This window comes from Drosophila pseudoobscura, chromosome 3 (genome assembly GCF_009870125.1).
Source record: "Drosophila pseudoobscura strain MV-25-SWS-2005 chromosome 3, UCI_Dpse_MV25, whole genome shotgun sequence".
NCBI lineage: Eukaryota > Metazoa > Arthropoda > Insecta > Diptera > Drosophilidae > Drosophila > Drosophila pseudoobscura.
The window spans coordinates 10,121,122-10,144,102 of NC_046680.1; the positions used below are offsets into that span (position 1 = coordinate 10,121,122).

Here is a 22,981-nt window from a genome sequence, read left to right on the forward strand (position 1 = left end):
GAAGTCAAGTGTGGTTTTTGGGGGTTTCCTTCAGCTTATTACTCAGCACTTCCTTCAGTCTGCGATTAGCACTAAAATAGTTTATCAGCTTGGCGCGTTACGGCAATGCATTGTTATCAACAATTAGATAGCTCCATGTTATCGCCTGGAGAGGGTTTGCGCTGATTGTGAGAGCCCCAAACAATTATAGATAAATTCAATTAATGCAAATAGAGGAAAAAAAATATTGTTTTCAACTGCAAGTTGCTTTAAAATGGTCAGCTGATACTGGCAGACTGTCAGAAATAACTTGAACCGCCCTGATGGAGGTTCTCTGCAAAATATTAGCAGTGTGCTCGCTGCTCGTCAGCGCTCAGGTAAGAGAAGGCCGCAAAAGCAAAAACTCCTGGAAAGTTATGTAACAGCAAGCAATTCTCATAGGCGTTTGTGGCTGTGGAGCCAGCCAGCTCCAGTGAGCTGTCTTGGAAGTCCATGTTCTTCGATGCCCTCGTCGGCAACTCCAATGAGTTGCAGGCTGCAGGAGCCCTGAGCAGCCTCGAGGAATGCACGGCCATCTACACGGTGGAGAACATCGAGATCCTCCTAACTGCGAGCTACAAGATCCGCCGATGCATCAGAGTCGATGAGAAGGACATCCGTCGCTATCTAAAGCAAGACGATGCCACCCATACAAGGAAGTCATTCGAGCGGGAGCTGCTCTCCTGCTCGCGCCGTGACTGCTATGTGGACTCGGTAAGTAGAGAAGCTCTCGCTTTCTTCTGCGCCCGCCGTGGTCTGACTCTATCGAATTTCATTTCGTGCAGATCCTGAACCTGTTCAGCTCCGTCCGCCTCAGCCGCCACGACTACAGGCGCAGCCGGCACTGTATCCTTAAGGAGGTAGAACAAGCTCTTATCCAGCTGGACAGGGCGTCCATCGTCCTGGCTAACTGCCTCGCAGAACAGCAGCCCTCTCAGAATTCCACTCTGCCCCCACCCATCTGGAATACAACTCACACCACTCCCAACTGGAACTGGAACAATACTACTTCCGGTCCAAGTGGGAACACTACCGAATGGCCCTGGTGGAGTAATACGACAGCTGGACCAAATGTGAATACAACCCAAGGTCCTTGGTGGGGTAACACGACTTCCGGTCCAAGTGGGAATACTACTGAATGGCCCTGGTGGAGCAATACGACCGCTGGACCAAATGTGAATACAACCCAAGGTCCTTGGTGGGGTAACACCACTTCCGGTCCAAGTGGGAATACTACTGAATGGCCCTGGTGGAGCAATACGACCGCTGGACCAAATGTAAATACAACCCAAGGTCCTTGGTGGGGTAACACCACTTCCGGTCCAAGTGGGAACACTACTGAATGGCCCTGGTGGAGCAATACGACCGCTGGACCAAATGTGAATACAACCCAAGGTCCTTGGTGGGGTAACACCACTTCCGGTCCAAGTGGGAACACTACTGAATGGCCCTGGTGGAGCAATACGACCGCTGGACCAAATGTGAATACAACCCAAGGTCCTTGGTGGGGTAACACCACTTCCGGTCCAAGTGGGAATACTACTGAATGGCCCTGGTGGAGCAATACGACCGCTGGACCAAATGTAAATACAACCCAAGGTCCTTGGTGGGGTAACACCACTTCCGGTCCAAGTGGGAACACTACTGAATGGCCCTGGTGGAGCAATACGACCGCTGGACCAAATGTGAATACAACCCAAGGTCCTTGGTGGGGTAACACCACTTCCGGTCCAAGTGGGAACACTACTGAATGGCCCTGGTGGAGCAATACGACCGCTGGACCAAATGTGAATACAACCCAAGGTCCTTGGTGGGGTAACACCACTTCCGGTCCAAGTGGGAATACTACTGAATGGCCCTGGTGGAGCAATACGACCGCTGGACCAAATGTGAATACAACCCAAGGTCCTTGGTGGGGTAACACCACTTCCGGTCCAAGTGGGAACACTACTGAATGGCCCTGGTGGAGCAATACGACCGCTGGACCAAATGTGAATACAACCCAAGGTCCTTGGTGGGGTAACACCACTTCCGGTCCAAGTGGGAACACTACTGAATGGCCCTGGTGGAGCAATACGACCGCTGGACCAAATGTGAATACAACCCAAGGTCCTTGGTGGGGTAACACCACTTCCGGTCCAAGTGGGAACACTACTGAATGGCCCTGGTGGAGCAATACGACCGCTGGACCAAATGTGAATACAACCCAAGGTCCTTGGTGGGGTAACACCACTTCCGGTCCAAGTGGGAACACTACTGAATGGCCCTGGTGGAGCAATACGACCGCTGGACCAAATGTGAATACAACCCAAGGTCCTTGGTGGGGTAACACCACTTCCGGTCCAAGTGGGAACACTACTGAATGGCCCTGGTGGAGCAATACGACCGCTGGACCAAATGTGAATACAACCCAAGGTCCTTGGTGGGGTAACACCACTTCCGGTCCAAGTGGGAACACTACTGAATGGCCCTGGTGGAGCAATACGACTACTGGACCAATTGTGAATACAACCCAAGGACCTTGGTGGGGTAATACAACCGCTGGCGGACCAAACTGGAATACAACGCAATGGCCTAACACCAATACCACGCCAAACTGGACCCTGTCTACACCTCAACCCAACTTGAACACCACCCAAGGTCCCTGGGGCAATAGTACGACTATTGGACCGAACTTGAACACCACCATCCTTGAGCCACAGTGGAACTCAACCGACAGACCGCAGTGGAACAGAACAACCACCGACAGACCGCAGTGGAACAGAACAACCACCTATAGACCGCAGTTGAATGAAACCACAACCGAGGCGCCCGCCACCACAGAAGGAAACTGGTGGGATCAACTCTTTCACGACATTGGATCCCTCTTCTAGGCGGCCCCATAGGGCGTCGTCCCAAAGTCCTGTTTGGTGACAGCATATAGTTATAGCAAATTAATCAAAGCAAACAAAATAAATATTTGTCAGCATGTAGAAGCGTTTACACTGGCGGGTCCAATCCAAGAGAGTCAGCAACTGATAAGCTATCACTACCAGCCGCTTCAGATCGAATTGGAAAAGAGAATAGCTGTCGATGGGAGGGGGGGGGGGGGGGGGGGGCCACAAATTAGTCGGGGAACGGTCGCACCAGACCACACGCCCACTCCAGGCAGCAGGGCCAGGCCTGATTAAGATTTATTAGTCAGCTGCGGACCACGTGTCGCAGACGGCTCGGAGAATAATGATGGATTTCAGTGAAGTGGAGACGTCAGCAAAATGTTGCTGAGAAAGAAAGGCAGGCATGTCAATAGGGGAGTCCTTGCTGATGCTGGTGAAAAACCAGCATGCATAACGAGCAAGCCAATAAGCTCCATAATTAGCTGGGATCTCTGGCTATTGCTCAGTAATGAGATGGCTCTCCATCCAATCCTGTACTCATTCAAGCCAGTAAAATAATCATAGATTAAATAAACGTTATTGGCAACCCAAAAATCACCTAGGAAACTCTAAGAAGAGTCGAACTGTAGCTGAAGGAAAGGGTTGAATAGCTGGGACGGGCGAACCCAACGGACAGTCTGACATTTGCATAACCTCTTCACAGTCCCAGTGCTTCCTGCAATGGAGCAATGCCGAGCAATCGGCTGGGGCCATTTTCCCATGGCTGCAGGGGCTGAACACACAATGGAAATCCAACCTAAACAATGCAGGTATGCGGAAAACTTTTAACCCCCGTGTGCCAGTAGATAAATCAACCTGGATCATCACCCTTTCAGCATTCGTTGTCAGCACACACACCTTTACTGTACCCCCTGTGTGTGTCCCGTGATGGGTAAGTCCCTGCCCATGTCCGAGTAGGTGTGGCACACACAGCCACGCACCCACTTGCAGAATGTGTGTGAACAGGGCACTGCAGCTATAAATTGCAGCAGGACCTGCCGCCTCCACCCATTCCTATGGGTTTGGGTCAATATTTTTTCATGTTAATTCAACTTTCATGGATGCGGCTTCTGGTCCTGCCGCTGACGGGATAATGGAGATGGGACCGGGGAGGGGTGCATGGGAATGGGTGGAATTCCTGGAATGTAAATCAAGGCAGGAGCACAATACGAGGGAATCCGCAACCGCATTTGAAGCAGCCTTAATTTTTGGCCTGACCCGCCGGAAAACTTTTAATGAAAATGCTCCGAAATGAAGTGATCAATTAACATTAATTGCGCAATAGCCAAAGGAAACTTCATAAAAATTTCGGGCTACATTCGAAAGGGTTAGCCGAGGTGATTAGATTAAAGACAAAGGATTGACCCTTTGGAAATCAAAAGTTTTGCAGGATTACAGCATAACACTAAACCTAATGATGATCATTACTGCAAAGGGGCAGTGTTGTCTGCTAAATTGCCAATTAAGATTTTTAACGACAGCCCAACAACCAACAGCAGCGGGCGCACGAAGACACGGAGCGACTTTCCTCAAGAAAAAGTAGATGCCAAGCTCGAAATTAGTAAGTCATTAAAGCGAGGCAGAGTCTGCCCTGGCGCTTGAAAAGAGCAGCGGGATCCGCCCCATAGAGTGTGCAAAAAGGTGCTACCAGCAGGTACGGTCCGGATGCAGGGCGGGGCGTGGGCGTTGGGAGACACAACAGCTGACAGGCCTGACGTTTTGGTAACTAATAGGCCTTATTTGCATGTTAATTGCTCTTGACTAAGTCAACACCAACATCAACCGGGGCAGTCTAGGACGCTGAACGGTGGCATAAAAGTATTATAATAACAGTGGCCCAGCAACACGAAAACAGCATCAAAACAGACAAGAATATTAAGGAGTGGAAAGGCAGAAGGACGTGGTGGGAAACAAGGAATGGTAGACCCAACTCACCCTCTGCCTTAATTCGTCAGAGGCAGAGGAGCCGCCGAAAAGTAGGCTAGATTCACCGAATTAACCCATTTGAAGTAAAATCCAAGAGCAGTAAGAAATTACTTCAGTTCTCACATTTAATTATTTATACGATAATACTAATAATAATAATACTAACCCAAGCAATTTAAGCAAGCAATGTATGGGCGTTTCATCTTGAGTGCAACTGACCACATTGAATTGGATCAATTAATTTAATTTAATTTGGACAGCAACCCGTTTTTCAGGATCAGCCCCTTTAGATTATTCAGTCGCCCACATTGCTATAAAACGAAACCACTCAGCAATTGAAACCCGACACTTATGCCATGCCATGCATTCGAGAACGGGAAATAAATCGCTTACGGTCCGATTGCTCTGATTTAGACATAATTGTTTATTTGGGCGTTTCGGCAATTGTGTGTTTCCCACACATATAAAAACTCACACACACCGTGGATAAGCACAGATGTAGAAATATTTCACAGTCACTGCCATGCCCGCAAACTATTTGCCTAATGACAAACATGAGGCGTCACGAGCTGCGCTTAAATAAATGAAAATGAATAAATATTCCCACATAGGACTGCACTGTTGTTTATTTATTTTAATTCAATTTTTAGAATCTGCATTGCATATGCATGTGGCCCACTTTAAGCTGTGCAGTAAACGGGATGAGTTCGGTCGGAACTAACGATTTCTCCAACTAACGCCATCAGCAGATAAAATAAAAACTAAAACTTTCGCATACAGATATTATGCAAAACAAGAAGGATGTCCAAAGTGAAACCCAAAACCAAAGAATTTCTTTACGCAACGAATTTGACAATACCCTGGGGAATCGGCGAGTAGTATAAACAAGTTTATGTGCCAATAAAAGCTAATATTTTTTTTAATATAAAACCCAATGATGTTTCCTACTGTCAACATTAACCAAATAAACTTCTATTTCTATTAAAAAATCATTGAATCAGCCAATGGAACTGTAGGGATAGAACAAACGCTTGTCCAAAGTGTAAACGCCGTTAAATAAATGGGTAAGAAATTCTCGGTTAATGCGGAATGAGAAAACAAATGTGTTGGCTTTCCACGTTCGGAAATTGTGGGAAAATGCAACACATTTATAAAACAATACGCTCCGGGAGTGTAGAGCTTGAACATGTCAGAATTAAATTAGATAATTCCATAATGAAAAATCTAAGGCCACGGCCATCAAATTGGATTAGTTTCGACTTCTACAAACAAGTGAATTTCATTACGAAACGTTCTCCTAGAAGCGCAAACACGGGAAATACAAATTATTTGAACTGAAAGTGGCTAGTGATTTGTTAAATCGATCAGAGTTAATTGAAGTCAGACCCCAGCCCCATTTGCATGTCATAAATATTTAACAAAGGAAAAAACATTCACGATTCGCAGTCAACATTCAACATAGGTAAGTGCAGTCAAATTAGCATACTCGCCACACGCAACATGCAACATGGCATAATCAAAATATTACCCTTCGTGCTCACCTGCAATTTTCGTATAGTTCTGAAAATTCAACTGCAAACGCAAAGACAAAGACAATGCGGAGTCAGGAGTCAGGGTTCGCCCAAATTGCGGCACATAATTCGGGCTTCAATTTGTGGCACACGCAACTCTCATACTATATGCAAGGAAGCGCACGGGGACGACCGACCCTGTTTCGGCTTGAGCACAACATATAAATAAACCATTAATTCTCAATAAACGGAACAACCCTTTGCCACGTGCCGTGCGTACAGCACTTCACTGTACTCCGGTGAAGAAATTGGAAAGAACTGAAATCGCATGCAATAAAAAGTGTAATTTGTATAGTAAATATGTAAGCAAGGTGTGGAAGCCATAAAACGCTGTCCAGAGATGCCACACGCAGCTGACACAGGGAGGGAGAGAGCGAGTGTAAGGACTTACACACTTAGCAGGAAGCTCAGGCTGCTAACTATGAAATAGTCCTTTAAGCAAGTCTATCTTTATCTCCTGGCCAGGCACCGCAGGCTGGGCCCCATAAATTCACAAGTGCGCCCATTAACGCGGGAGTCTAGTCCTTAAAGCATAAAAGCCGCATCCATAAATTTGCCTGCCTAATACAATGTCGCCTCGGCCAGCATAATGGCCTAAGTAAGCGGTTAACACTTACAGACATGGCAGGGCCATGGCTTTGGTGGTCCCAGCCGCCAGTCCGGAATACTCCATTAAATTGTCAATTGCACAGCGAGAAAGTAGCGCGAATGGAATCGAATCGTAATACGAGTATAAATGTATATATATATATGTATATATATCTGGAAAATATCTGCATATCCAAGTGGCGTAATTGAACTTTTCAATTGTTGAATTTACTGCAATTTTATGGGATTCTGTGCGCTCGCTGATTGAAATAAATTGAAACTTAATGTCGGCCAGCATTGAACAAAGTTTACGTCGATTTAATGGCGCTTGATTGAATTACGTATACGCCGCGTTTTCTGCACCGTGTGCCGCCAGCCACGATCCAGCCACATTTATCATCGAATACGGGCATAATTAGAGGGATATCCTACCGAATATTTCTGGGTATCCAACCAGTTGGAAATCAGCACACCTAAACAATTTGGGAGCAAGGGGTTCTTTAAATGGCTGGACAAGAGAGCCATTGAAAGGGTATTTGGCCATGTAAGCCACACTGCACATAAATTGGAACGTTATGTTGGTTTTTTTTCAGGGCAATCGGTTTTTGGCAATGTTTTGTTTTTCACATTTGTTTTTCCCTCTATTCGGAGCTCTAAGGGGACTAGAGCTGAGTGGAGTGGACTGGAGTGGAGTGGAGCTCTGGAATGTGTGCATGCAGTTGAATGCATTTTGTGGTGTGGACATCGCAATAGAGTCATTCCCGATATTGTGCGCTAGCTCAGCGGAAGCCATAATGGTCATATAATGTAACTAATGTGATTCGAGACAGACAGGAGGTTATTTATGTCAGGTGTATTATCGCAGAGCCTCTTACTGAGTTTTGTCATATTTCAGTGAAGTGAATTTTTGTGGCATTGTGTGGCTTAGTTCATCCGGTACTTACAATTACAATTACAATAGGTAACGGAAACATCATTTAACAAGTTCTGAGGGAAGAAAGAACTCTAAACTAGGTATGCGAGCTATTCTCTTTACCACATGGTTAATTCTAACTTATACTTTGTCTGTTCAACAGTTTCTGGCTGAGAGGACTCATTGTGGCAGCTGGGAAGGACCATTCCAAGCTAAGTCCGTCCTTTATTTCGCCTTTGTTTTAATTAAAAATGTTCTTGCCTTTTGTCGTCGAGGCCGAGGCATACGAAGGCTAAGAAGTGGCATGCAACTTCCGACTGGAATTAAAATCAATGTCCTGCTCTCCGGCTACCCCTTCCGCTGCTCTGTCTGTCAACGGATAACGGACTGAAGGCTGAAGGCTGAGGCTGCGACCGAGGTTGAGTACAAAGAGGAAGACAATAAATTTCATATTGCCGTAGGACATAAAAGGGCGTGTATAATATGCAAACACAATCAACGCGTCGGGACAGTTGCACGCACCCCCAGGGGGTGGTTGAGGGTTGCGAAAGGGGTCGCAATGAATGGGACTCTCTCGCTCGCACACACAAACACAAACACATTCCACAACACTTCCAGTGAAGCTCACACACAAACACTCACAAATAAATGTAAGCTAAACTTTGAAGTGCCAGGCAGGCATATATTGCATATGTAATAGTTTGAGTGTGCGTGTGCATACAAATATATATATATATGTTTGTGTGTGTTTATAAAGCAAAGCAATATAAAAGGAAATAAACCGGCGACAGCGCTTCCAACCGACGAGCGCAAAACTAAACGAAAGCATAAAAAAAGTAAGGAAAACGGGAAAGAAATTGTATAAAAGAAGAAAGAAAAACGAAGAAAAATATGAAGAGCAAAAAAGTTTTTTATGTGGAGACGTGCAGAAATTTTTAATTTGCGGTTGGCCCACAGTCAGAGACCCACAGTCAGAGTCACCAAAGCCATAACCATAGCTGTAGCCACAGCCGGAGCAGGAGCTGTCGGTGGAGCTGATGGGGAAACCGAAGCGAGAGCTATAACCAGAGCTATAGCCCATGGCAAGCCTGGCTGCGGATGTCAGTCGAGCACGCCGCTTATTATGATTTACATATTTTCTATGCGGCCTCCCAGAGTCAAAGTTTGCGCAGAAACTGTGGAAGATGAAGCTGTGGATGGGGATGGTAGAATTGGAACAGAGAGCAGAGCTCAGACAGAGAACATTTTGTAATTAAAGTTCACGAGGTCAAATGGCATTCACATCTACTCGTACATATGTATGTATGTACATTCGATGGCCGGCAGCTGCTGCCTCTTCTGCCCCGCAGTCGCATTGTTGCCTGCTGGCCATTTTTATTGCATACAACCAGGCGCGCCAAAAGACCTCGGGAGACGACTGCAGTAGGAGCAAGAGCTGAAGAAGAGGAGTACCGCAAGCCCACGAGTTAAGTGCGCTCTAAAATGTGTGCCTGGGCAATGCGTTGACGCGCATACTTCAGATGGACGCAAGGAGAGACAGTCGTAAGGGAGTTTTGTCTACGCGAGAGATAGTGGCGCGTGCGACTGCCACGCTCAAGAATGTGAAGAACGCTTCCTGATCTTCCATCTCATCTCACTGCTCGCCGCTCTCCCCTATAAACTTACCCCCCCCCCCCCTGCCGTCTGTAATTTGCATATTTAAGTTGCAGCCAGGCAGATTGTCATCAAAACGCTTAAAACGTTGATAAATGTATGCCATAATTTTATGCTGCATCCACACAAGCACACACGAACTCGTAGACGCGAACGAACTCGCTTGCAGCAAGGAGCATTTCAAACGCTCAACGTGGCGTATGAGCAACTAGCGGCATCTGCTACGGCTGCCTTTGGCACCAGCATCTTCTGATTAATAAACTTTTTCTATTTATTTCACTCCCGCATTCTGCAACTATCTCTGATCATTGGATGAAGTTTTTAATTGGAAAACCAATAAATCCTAATATAAATGCACTCAAATATCAATTACAGTAGCCGTCTACGACTCGTATTCTCAAATATAGTTGAGTCCAGCAGCATGTTCTGTTAAGTGAATGACAAAGTCCACTGTCACGATTATAGTTACATATTGCCGTACTACCCGAGATACTGCATCTCTCTTTCACTGCTATCCCCTTTGCGTCATGCAGGTAATTCCCCATGTCATAATCAAATTGTAGACTAAACTGAACCAAAGTGTTCTCTGCTAACCTAATCTAATCTGAACGTTTATACTCTCAACCCATCAGCAGACTATCCTTTCCTGTCCATTTATTCTATCCTGTTGGAAGAATACTTCTAATTCCCTCGTCATTGGCTGAAATTGAATGCCAGAAAATATGTATGGTTGTAAAGATTGTCACATTGCTGGAGTACTTTCAATGGTCACTTGACGGACCCTTGCATATCGCTACGAGAGTCTGGTCAGTGGAATATAGTTAGCCCTGGTCTGTTATGTTATAGTTTATTGTAGCCTCCGCAAAGCACACAGCTCTCCAGAAAGCAAACAGCCATCGAGCGGCATGGCAAACAGAGCTCGAGCCGAAGTTGGAGGCGGGGCAGCAAACAGAGGCTCCACCACAGCTCGAGTTAAACTCAGCAGTCAACGAACACACATGCACCCCTTGTGGCAGTACCCTTGCCACAGCTGCATCATTCACAATTTGTTTCAATTTTAAATGCCTTGTCGCCGGCCCCACCCACACAGGCAGCCACCACATCAGGAGGAGGCGTGGAGTGTACTGCCAACCGTATGTACGTGTAGGTTTAGCGGGCAGTGCATGCGAATGTGGTGCGAATGTGGTGCGACTGTGCCCTTGGCTGGCTGCGCATTTCAGTTTCAGTTTGAGTTTCGGTTTGAGTTGGCTCTCAAAAATTATCACAGGGAATTTTTCAGCGCTGCTCTCGAGTGCGAAAAGGTTGGCACCGCACTTAAGCAATGTCAACGGCAGGGCCGAGCAGGGGGAAAGCGCCCCAAACCCTACCATCCCATCACCCCACCGAACTGACAGCGGAAGGAAACAAAAAATGGCTGAAGCAGAAGCAACATTCATGGCCAGAGACAGGGTTAGGGGCAGGAACCGACAGAAGCAGTCGCGTCGCCCGGCATAAGCGTATTTGCTGGAAATGTAACGCTTGTTAAAACAGATAAGAGCGCACAGGATATATGCACTCCAGGCACACATACAGCCACACACACACTGCTGATACATAGATACAAAGAGAACAACCAGAAACAAGTTAAAACGCTTCAGGCGTCATTACGACTAGAATATACCCGCTACTCGAGAATCATCCAATAAATTCGCTTTGAAAGAAACGAAAAGACGTTTCAGTACTCTCCAAGAACACTCTCCAATGAATATTTGTCGACTGGTTAACTGGTTAATATGGTACTAGTATAACCAAAACGGTGCTCAATATTTTATAATTTAGACATGATAATACAAAATAATAATAAAATTAAAATTAGTATTAGTATTAATAAAACAGAATACTAAATAGAATACTAAAATTTTAGAATAAGAATATCATTATGTTTAAAAGCATAACTATGTGAACTCCATATGACTAGGGCATTAACACAAAGTAGAAATACTGTCGCGTTAGGAATATATGTATATATATAAATAAATAAACAAAATATACTTTCGTTACACGTTTCTCGATTTGCAAACACAGGAGTTTTATTGCTTTAGCTCTGATAAGATATACTTTATGGATTCTATATATTCTTTAGAATTTGATACACCCTTGCGAGTATACTCCACAACTACCGGATATAAACCGCCCAGGGCCCAGAGCTAGAGTAAGAGACAGAACCAGAACCAGAGAAAGAGCCTGAGAGAGAGAGCGCGGTGGGAGTGGCCATGATAAATGACATGTTTCATTTGACATTTTAACAAAGTGTTGAATTTTGCTGAGCGAAGGAAGGGGTCCGGAGAGATCTTGGCACGTTTTTCCCACTGACGCAAAATTTCGTTCTTGTTTTGCTTTCCTACTTTTGTTGTTTTTCTTTCTCGCTTCGCGCAAATTGTTAGACAGCGTTAAATAAACCCAACCGCCAACAGAAAACACAACACAGGAGTTCTGTATAATTTTGCAATCATTTCGAAGTGCTCTCTGCACTGTATCGTACGAGAACTCTGTTCGGGGAGGGAGTGCTCACTCTACCTTGATCTGGCAACCGTCAAACGATTGGGAAAGCAATTATTTGTATGGCCTACGGATTGAGAATGTCATATTGGATGGGTTCTGACAGTTGAATATGGTGGCTGGCATTAGAATTCTAATCGAATGGGTGGCGAGCTTCCTGATCAATGCAAGCCAGTAACTATGAAATTTGTACACTCTTGATAGTAGAACAATTAAGCTTTATCCTCCTGCCACAGATCCGGTATTGCGTGACCATATCTCTTATTGGTTTTGTTTTGCACACAATGAAATCAACAAACACTTTACCAATATATTTCCCAGGCAACATAGCAGCGTTGCTGCAGCAACAGCCTGGGGGATAGTATCCGTTGCAATGCACTGCGCAGCCCCTGGGGCTCTGCTGCAATACCAAGCCCCAACGGAAAAAAGAGCAAAATAAAGTCCAACCAACATCTTCCCCGCGTCGCGCGTCGCCCGTTTAATGCACTTCAAATTGACAAGTAAAACCGCAAACATTTGCTGACCCGCAATATAAAACCCCTTCCCTCCTTCAAAAATAGTGGCGGTGGACTGTTTGTGGGAATGTGAAAAACGCAGGGACCAATAAAGCAAAAGCTGGCCCCAAAAAAAAGGGCCCCAAAAAAATGCCACGTAAAGAGAGGCCGTTACCGTTTAACTGTGCCAATGCACGCACACATTGACACACCCGTGCATACGCACATGCATTTGCATATAAATGTGTGTGTGTGGAATGCCACAAAGGAAGGAAAAACTGAAACTGAAACGAACACAAAAACGAAACAAAGAGGCTGAAAATATTTTTAAAATGGCAAACAAAAAGTGCAAACATTTACTCGAGAAGAGGGCCGCCCAGGAACTGAATCGAAGCTGAAAGGCTGCCAACTCACTAAAAATGTTGAATGATGAAAATAAAAGAGGCTGCCACACACACGAGTGCCCTGGAAGTGTGGCAATGGCAGTGGCACTGCCAGCCGGACTCTCCGCGGGGTTCTACATCGGATGGGGTCTGGCTGAAACAAAGCCAAGCCATAAAAATAAATATAAATTTAACAATTTTTCTTTTACACCTGATACTCTAGCAGCAAAGGTGTATATGTATTGTGGTAATTAGTGATAATATACTTATAAGACGACGTGAAGAAAGTGTCTATGCTTTTTGTATCTATAACCTCCAATCCCCCTCTGCAAATCGAGCAATTCTTTACAGATATAGTAGAACCCCGTTGGAAACGATGATATCTAAGGTTCTCCCATATACCATCGCAATCAGAGTCAGAGCTGCAGACAAAAATCTGTTTTGCAAGTTTTAAAGAGTTAAATTGGGTATCTTTCGGTCGGAATATGCCCAAGTGCGTTTTCTGTCTCGGCTTTCGGTATTTTGTTTGTGCCGCGGAGCTGGCAATGTTTGACAGTAGCTGACTGTCCAAAGCAAACACATGTGTGGCCGCTGCTGGGTGGCGGGGGTCACTGCGGATTGCCCACCTGGTCGTCGTTATGGCGGTCGCATCCACTGGGTGTCCGCCCGCGTGTTGGTGGCTTGACAATGCTCCGTCGCGTCGCATGCGTTTTTATGAATTATTTCGTAATAAATTTTCGAAAAACTCTTTTTTTTCTGTTTATGGCAGGGACAACACGCTGTGGCCTGGATCTCAAACTGTCGGAGGTCTACGCCCGGGAGGAGCAGCACACAATAATATAATTTAACGCCGCATTGACTCCGTAAAGGAGAGGCGTCAGTGCGGTTTGCTCACTTGCGAGAGAAAAAAAGGGAAAATTCCGTAAAGGCCGAGCTGCACAATACAAATATTTAAATTTAATTAACTTTATTTACCCAAAGCCAAGCGGTATGCTGCTGTGGCAGCCCAAACTATTATACAACAAGCTTGTGTGGAGGGGACGGAGGAGGGGGAGGACGAGCAATTGGATTGGTTTGTCCTAGAACTTTGCGTCAATCAAATCGAAGCATAAAGCTGTCATAAAAAGGAAAGAGCGAAGAGAAAAGCTCTCTTCAGAACACTCAGATGGAGTCCACTTCCGGCGGAAGTGCGATTTAGTTTGGTCTCGATTTTACGATCTCGGGCTGCTAATTTAGTGCAGCCATGGTCCCAGCTCCCACTGAATTAGCATTAAAATAAAAATGCGAACTCTGTTAAACAAATAGCCAAAAGAGGCTGAGGGACAAGGATGCTGTTGGGTTATCCCTTTTGTCATAAATGTGCGTTTCCAAATTGTAATACATCCGCTCGGAGCTCGGGACTCGGGACTCGGAGCTTGGGGGCTCGGTGCTTACGCAGGGATGGACTGGAAAGGGCCACATATGTGGGGTATTTGTTTAACTGAAAACTGTAGCCGGAAACGGAAATATATGCTGTCAGCATTTTATTTGTTTGTGAGTGCGTGATTTTTATGCTTCTCTGGCCAGGAAAGCCCCTAAAAGGGCTGCGAAATAATAAAATGAAAGGCAAGAAAGGAAAGAAAAGAAGGGGCAGGCAATAGGCACGAACGGAAAACGGAAGGCGACTTGGCAAAAGAGGCAGGCACACAATAGCCACGGCCTAAAGCGTCACTTTGTTAGCCGCCATTTGTGGAAATTGTTTATGCGCGTAGTTTTGTTGCGATTCGGACGGGAGTGGAGCGGTCTCTCTTTCTCTCTATGGAATCTGTGCTTTCTAGTCTGACTGGTGTTGCAATCAGCAATGCAAATGTGAATGCAGTAGATGCCGCAATTAAAGAAACCCCCATCTTACCTTCTCCCTCCACCAGCAAGTGTGAATACCCATACGCCCTGTGGCCGGACCTCAGCCAGAAGCGCTTAATTCTTGCCTCTTGGCAGCCACCAGGGTACCGTACTGCTCTTCTATTGTTTGTCCAGGGCTGAAACTGAGACTGAGGCTGCATTCGCATAAATAACTACGACTTGGCCTAGGGCCTTATATGTACGAGTGTATACAGCAGATAATGGTCCGACTGTAGCGCTCTCTGTACTGCCCGAAGGGGCCGCACAGAAATATTGTTTCCGGTTTTTGTTTTCATAAATTACGCCGCATAAATTGCGCATTCAATCGTGTGTGTAAAAAGGCTGCCAAGGAAGGATAGGTGGGGCCTCCGACTCTCACTCAGACTCAGACTCACACTCCAACTCCGATTTCGACTCGGACTCTGACTTTACGATGTTTTTATTTACTTGGTCCCGGCCTGAAGCCCCGTTTTGTGCCATGTTTGCTTTCGTGTTTAACCCGCATCTACAATTCAATTGGTTTTCAGTTTCTTCTTCGACTGCTATTTGTGATACCCTTCCATAGGGTAATAAGACTTTGATACTCTTAAATGCAGCCACATCCATCCGTCTGTTCATAATAACAACACCCTAATTTGTATAGCACTCTAGCTGAAACTTTGCTCAAAGAGTATAGAGTTCATATTTTATATTCGTCGTACTGAAAAAGAGCATTTCATCTGCAAGGGTATCAACAGCTTTAGCCCCCGAAGGTAGACTCCTTTCTGGGTGCCTGTTGATGGGGCTTTAGTGTTACATCCACCTCTTGCCTGGCAGTCATTTCTAGAGTGCCCGAGCCGAGGTGTTTGGCCAATAAATTGCGCCAAGTGTGTGTGGAGCCGTTGGCCGTTGCCCGGCTGCCTGTCTGCCCCATTGTTGTTGCTAAATATGCGGCAGGTGGCAAAGTTTAATAATGAAACACATAAATTGCCAAGGGTTAGCACCTCGCTCTCAGCCAGAGAGCTGATTCCTGGGACTGGGGTTGGGGCAAGGATCAGCGGGATATAGCCGACGGCCAGTCGGTAAATAGCTTCAGGTAGTTTGGTTGTGTGTTTGTTTGACTTCTCCCTTCAAAGTAAATTAGCAGCTAGTCTATTTGGAAATGCTTGACCCTTTTCCATCTGATGGAAGTTGTAAAAGTTGTCCCAATTAAAATACTTTGTCTGGAAGTTGTCCTGCGAATTTGGCCTTAATCTGGGATGATGGCTGGGACCATATGGTCAGGCGTTAATGGTTCGCTGGAGCCGGCCTGAGTTCATTTCGAGTTCGTTGGCAAGTTCCTTTGCTGACCAAACGACATGTAAATGTGCATTTATACATTGGGGCGCCTCAACTCCACGGCAAGGCAGACAAAGAAGGAATTATAAATAAATGCGTGGCTCCAAATCTAGTCTAGACGATATAAATCAAGATGCAGTCCGCGGCCCCAGACGGACGGCTCGAAATGAATACATTTCCAGGACATGGACCATGACTTATGCACAATCAATCAAACACTCTCTTTGAGTGACTTGGATTCCGAGTTGAGTGCTCAAGTGACCTAGCTAAGTTCTTCAAATATTCATGCATCATCAGACACTTCTACCTCTCCCTCTCTCCCTATCTCGCTCGCCATAGTACGGCATCTCCTTAATCACCTGCGATCCCAGCGATTGCCATTCGAGTGCCATTCAGCCGCAATTATGGGTCCACTTCAATGTGAATAGCCGTAATATTCATTCGCATTAGACATAGTGTGTGTGCGAGTGTCTATCTCTTCCTCTCTTCAGTAGTCCTTTGCGCTGAGTAGTTTTCGTAGCATGCCACTTTTATGAGTTCGCACTCGATCTCGTTTCACTTTCTCTCAATCCCATTCCCATTTCAATCCGTTTATGCAGCATCCTGCCGTTGTGGCCACTATTGTTTCCTCTCTCCTGCTCTGGAACCTCCAAGGACAAAACTTCCGTTTTGCATATTTGCATTTCCGTTCGGTCGCCGTGTCGCTGTGTCCTCATCCCTATCCGTATTTGTTTTATTCGTTAATCAGACTATTTGCTTTTATGCTTTCGATACATTTGCCTGGGTGCTTTCCCCTAATGTTTGCTCTCCGGCCAGCAATATCAACTTATATGTACTTATTCTTATCGCATTGTGGGAGTCCATTAAAATTGTAATAGCTTAGCCACACAAAAGATGAGACATAACCACTGGCACAACAGCATTATAGTGGTAATTGAGGTAATCAAAATGCAAATAAGTGGTCCATTAAATAATCTAAATCCACAATGTGTTAAAATTTAACAGAAACGAGAGTTGTCTGCAAACGAAAACGAGGATATCCATGGGCGCCTGGGTTCAACCCATTTCGAATTTTAGTATTTATCGTTTCTCTTCATGTTTCTAGTAGAAATCGTTGATATATTAGTCAGTGTGACCGATGGAAGTGTTTTGGCAAACCAATTCAGAATTAATTGAAAATGGATTGATATTCAAACGACACAATTTTCTGGACAATATTAACAAAACTAAATTTTCTTATTTACTATTGATACTATTCTGCAAATGTATACCTGTATCACGCTTTACATAAATGCTATTTTCGCTAGTATTTTCCCACTCCCAACGAGCGGCCACAATAATCAACCGTCGATGAGCCGTGTCCTTTTGAACGTATAGGATGCACAGGCGTTTGGCTCGCATTACCATTTCCTGGCAGCTGTTGCTGATTATCGAAGGAATTCGCACAACCACAGACCATTATCTGGTTCTGCTCGTACATAATTTCTACTTATATCAATTTGTCAGGAATTTATCACATATACAACCTCGAAGAGGAGAGGGACATCAGCTATGTGAGAGTACATTTTGTGGGCGAGTTTTCTGGAAAGTTTTTCTTCGACTCAAGCCGAACCAGGGCCTCGACATTGGCATTTATTGCTTTATTACTTGGAAATTCTTGTCGGGAGTGCTGGCATTGGCCATTGTCCATAATTCATTGTTGGATTCCGGAATGTTGCCACAGTCTGTGGTGTGGCAGTAGCAGCGTTAATAGGATAACGAATGACAATTGTTGTTGATCGTGGTAATTTGTTTTGATTTTGTGCAGAAGTAAAAGTTCCACAAAATACCAAACTGCCAATGTCCCAATACTCATTATAATAATGGCAATATTTGGTTAGAGTAACTAGCAAAGGACAAACGACCCCCGAGTGCGAGAAGCATGTGTGCTCGGGCCTCTGAGCTGGATTTGATGCCACGAAATCCGCTTGTTGTCAAACCATTTTATCGACAACCGAAATGAAACCATAACAATGTATGGCCTAATATAAATGTATGGACTCGAACGATTGTAAGGGCTTGATGGGGATTTGCGCAGATCTGAGATGCTTTTGCTTTAACGAAATTAACGAGATTGCTTTTAGTTGGTGAAAAATTTCAAGTCAAGCCCAAGACGATGAAGCAGCAAAGCTGCTATTCAACCATCAACCAACAAGCTCTTCAATATACTTACATGAGAGTACTGCAAGTGCTGTGTATGGCCAGACAGGTATACTTGATGATGATTATGGATGCCACATGCTTTAGGGAGGGAGCCTGGCTGGCTTAGTAATTACATGTCAGGTGCCTACATCCACACAGGTTTACTCACGAAATTAATTTCCTTGGCCCACTAAAATCTGAACGATAATGAGAACAATTCGATAAGCTCGGTTAGGCGTCGCTTGGGCGTGGTAAATCCGATTTTAAGCTGCAAATCCCTTCTTGAAGTGCGATGCCATGATTAAACTCACTCCCCATTTCTGCTTTTCTCTCTCTCTCCCTCTCTCTCTCTCTCTCTCTCTCTCTCTCTCTTTCCCTCTCACTCTCCATCTCTCGTGGTTTCGCCGCTAAGTGTGTGTGTTTAACCGGAGTGAAACGGAATTAACCCACATGTACCTAACTACACTCGCATGGGAAGTAAGCGCATTGGCTGCCGTCGAAGACCACGGAGCAACAGGAAGAGGCAGTCAGGCATGAGGCAGCTAGGAGGCCGAAGGCTGCGTATCCTTGACAGAATCGAGGACCTGCATCATCGCCAGAAGCAGCAGAGGGAACAGCCATGCACTGACAGGCTGCCAATGGATGCTGGATGCTGGTCCTGATTCCGATTCTGTGGCTTTACCGAATGGGAAATGGCTCTTCGATTTGGTCAGCGTACCTGGCTAAATAGCAGCCTAGAGGAGGAACGGAAGGGAAAAATGGCTGGCAGGATGTTTCAGCAAATTAAATGCCTCTCCTGGAGAAACGGCATCAGCTGGCACGTGGCTTTAGCCGCGACGTGGCTGGCAGTTAACGCGGCGACAGACACCGTTGCGTATACGTAACGTAATATATGTGTGTGCACGGCACTCGGCGGCTGTCTACCCCCTCATCCCTCTGTCGGTGTCTTTGTCACTGCCCGCCTGCAAAAGCTGAAACGTGTTAAATTTATGGTTTGATTTCGCTATGGCATTGCCAATATGCCAGGCTGGCGATGCCCGCCCTTAACCCTAATATTTATGGCCAATACGTGAGCACATGTGCCGCAGGAGCTCCTCACCAAAAATCTCCGCCGCTCGCTGAATGATGACACCATATCAGAGATATGACTCACATCTCTGGACGGAGGAAGGCAACTATGCATACACTCTGAAAAAATCTATTTAATTCATGCAAGTAAAGCTTATTACAAAAAATTTATCAGAAATGCATGACTTCAATATTTTTATAGAATATTCCTAATCCCTACAATTATTATTTGATGATGTTTTATATAACACAAACTATTTCTAGTTTAGTTTCTTACAGTTCATGAAAGACTGCATTGGCTTCTACTTAGCGCATTCACCTTTTTGCGGGTCATGACTGTATGTGCAAGTGCAGCGCCAATTACTGGCGCTCACGTAAAAATCACGTAAGTTTAAATTCACTTTAACATCATTAAGACAAAGTGCGCACACACTGCGGTTCTGTTTCGACTTAGGAGAAGGAGCAGCAGCATGAGCTGCAAATGCAGGCCACAGCATGTGAGCATACGGAAAACAGTCTAATGAAAATTTAAGTGGTGCATGCTTGATTTAGCAAATGAGTTAAGTTGAGTCGAGTGGAGTGGAGCTTGCCATGTGTGGCTCTATGAGGCTGAGTGCTCGGCCCCAGTCAGCCGACAGTCGAAAATAACGTAATTATACTCGTTATGCGGTGCTCGTATTGTGCAGTACGAGTATCTGCTTTCTGTGCCAATGTATGTATGTAGCAGGCAGAGAGAAGGGCTTCCCGATCGCATATATGCATGGGATCTATACGCTTTAGCCCTGTCCACCTTTGAGTATGAACGAGTGCATCCATAGTGATAAATATATTCAAAATGTACAGTCCAATAATTATTAAACAAAGAGGATTTATTTGGTAATTCCCGGGTATCGCATAGTCGGAATACAGATTTCTTGGTTTCGTCTTTATTAAATGCCGCTCATGTAGTTGCAGTGGCTCTATGGCGTGTTTATTGCCACATCGAGCTATGGTTGGAACTGTGCTTAGGGCTGGGGGCTAAAAGGTTCTCCCACTGACGATCCATAAATCTATTTATAAACACGCCTAATCTCTGGCTGGGCGCACGGCGCCTTCTTGGACCGCCCGCAGTGCGCTGTTTGAATGCAGAAGTAAAGCCGATTCTGGTGGTCAGTGGTTGGGGTTTGCGTGGTGAGCATTTGGGCAACGGAAGTTTGGCGGACTGTCTCATCTCAAGGCTGGCCATAACCTTTGACCCATTAAGATAAGCGGTGGCCATAAACGTGGGCAACAAACAAAGCAGCGAAAATGAATTATTTGGCTGGGAATTTGGCTTTCCATCCCTTCCCAAAGCGAGGCGATAAGCAGACGGGGTCGGAGGAAGTTGGCTGCGGGGGTTATTCTCATTAGTCCCAAGAACTGTGTTGCGTTATTCCTTCCTCTCACTCGCTGGTCAACCTCAAATCGAATTCCAGCCCCAGATCGAAATGCAAATCATTATTTTAGCAGCTGGGAGTCGCTGCCAGAGTATCTATCTGCCACTGCAGGCGAACGTGCCCCGGTCGGGTCCACGTCTCATTGCGGCACATTTCGCATAAGTATCGGCAACTCTGGAAACTTATTGATGCGCATAAATCAGTGAGACCCTTCGCCGTGCCCGTGCCCGTGCCCGTGCTCGTACCGTGCAAGGGCCAGTGCTGAGGCATGCACTCTCTATGCATGCGAAATCACTGCAGTAGAAAATTAGAAGATTTTCGGTTCAGACAAGATTCGGTTACAGTGCAGCTCTCTTCATCTCGCTCTCTGTCTGCATGTCCCTCTCGCACGTAACTGCAAATCGTGTGGCAAGTGCAACATCTGTGGCAATGCTCGCAATGGAGTCATACGGAAAAGCAGCCACCAAAAACGTGACAACGCCAGCAGCGGCGACAGCAACAGCTATAAGAGTTGATGCGACATCTATGTAACGTGCCGCACATCTGTTCTCCCGTCGCCCACTGGTCCTCTGCCCACCCCTACCCCGGGGGAATCATTGCAAATTGCAATTAACGTTGGCTGCTCTAATTAGCTCAGACGAGACCATACCATACCGGAGCCGACCAGCCTGGAACGAAAGGCTATGCCATGGTTCAGTTGGCTTCACTTTGAGAGCATAATTAGCTTAATTCTTAAAAAACCCCGAAAAACTATACAAGCATAATTTGCTAAAATATTTTTAAACGGCAGCTACTTTAGCGCCAATTAGCTGGACAGAAAGGGCTTTGGTGCTGCTGCTGGTCGGGTGGCTGCTTAGAGCCCCGTATCAATGGGTCGTATCATCAATCAAAGGCTTTCCAGGTGTAAAGCACCCAAAATAACATCGTAGGTAAGTCGGCGAGTGCTTCAGTGAGCTCCTACAGCTGTGTGTGTTTGTTTGCGATGGTATCTCTGTCTGGTTGTTGCCACAGATAATTTGTTAAAAATACAAAAAAAGAAGCCAACAAAATGACAAATGAATGGCGAAAGGTAGGTGAAAGGGAGAGTGAGAGCAAGAGCACGCGCGCAAATATTATTCATCCATGAAAACCAAAGGTAAAAAGTAAGAAGTCATAATGAAATAATGCAATACCCTGAATAGCTTTCATTTAATTCAAAACAAGCTCTTACAAGATTCGTTTCTTTTGCCACGAAACCCACCCACGTCTTCCCATTGAAACTGCAATCCTTTGCATCTTCGACTCCATCTATCACTATGCGTTCCAATCAATCTCGCAATATTCCTCCCCTCGGCTGCGTTGCACCATCACTTGCTTAACTGTTAGCCTTAACTGATGAATAAATTCCGCCATCACCAACCTTGGTATGTAATTAATTAAATTAGCTCGGAAAAAATTTTACCGTTTCATTGAATTTAAGTCTGATGAAAACAGTTAAAAATAATAAGCCCACACGCCATAAAAAGGCTTGAGCAACCATATATTTCTGTATATAAATGTGGAGAGGCCGCTGGAACTGGAATGGCGAAATGCCGCCAGTGCAATCAAGCTGGTCACGAATGCGCCACGAAATAATCAGATGATAAATACTTTGTATGCAGTGCTGCAGATGCAGATTCAGATACAGATACATATGCAGATCCAGCGGCAGGACCTTTGCTATGTTTGCATTGCAATTGCATATTTCGCTCGCACTCCATTTAAAAATAACTTTTAACTTGATTAAAAATGTCGGTGGTGGCGGCTGGGTGGGACGGAGCTGAGCGGAGAGTAGCGGAAACGGATGTGAGAACGGCAAGAGCAAAGTGAAATCTTGTGCAATTAACTTAAAGCCAACTTGAGTGGGACGAAAGGACAGGGGTGGCTAAGAGACGGGGGTCAGCTTCGCTTCAAAAACTAATTGACATCGTTGGCCTGGCAGCCGCTGACAGCTGGCGCTGAGAGTTCTCTACCAGCTCCTCCTTTGCCAGGGTGGTGTGCCGTCTCCTCATGCTGTTTTTCACTATCAGCCCATCTGGCCTTCTCCTTAAAGGCTCGCAAATATTTTCGCAATCTCCCCACCGCCTCGGATCCATCTGCTG

At 45.5% G+C, this 22,981-nt stretch overlaps 1 protein-coding gene across 1 annotated transcript; it reads left to right on the top strand.

The window, feature by feature from the left end:
* The first annotated feature begins 252 nt into the window (after positions 1-252).
* On the top strand, positions 253-2,990 carry LOC6898367 (uncharacterized). Its single transcript, XM_002138384.3, has 3 exons — positions 253-356; positions 421-732; positions 804-2,990. Exons 1-3 carry the CDS (start codon positions 303-305, stop codon positions 2,889-2,891), a joined length of 2,454 nt encoding a protein of 817 aa, XP_002138420.2. The 5' UTR covers positions 253-302; the 3' UTR covers positions 2,892-2,990.
* The last annotated feature ends 19,991 nt before the right edge of the window (positions 2,991-22,981 follow it).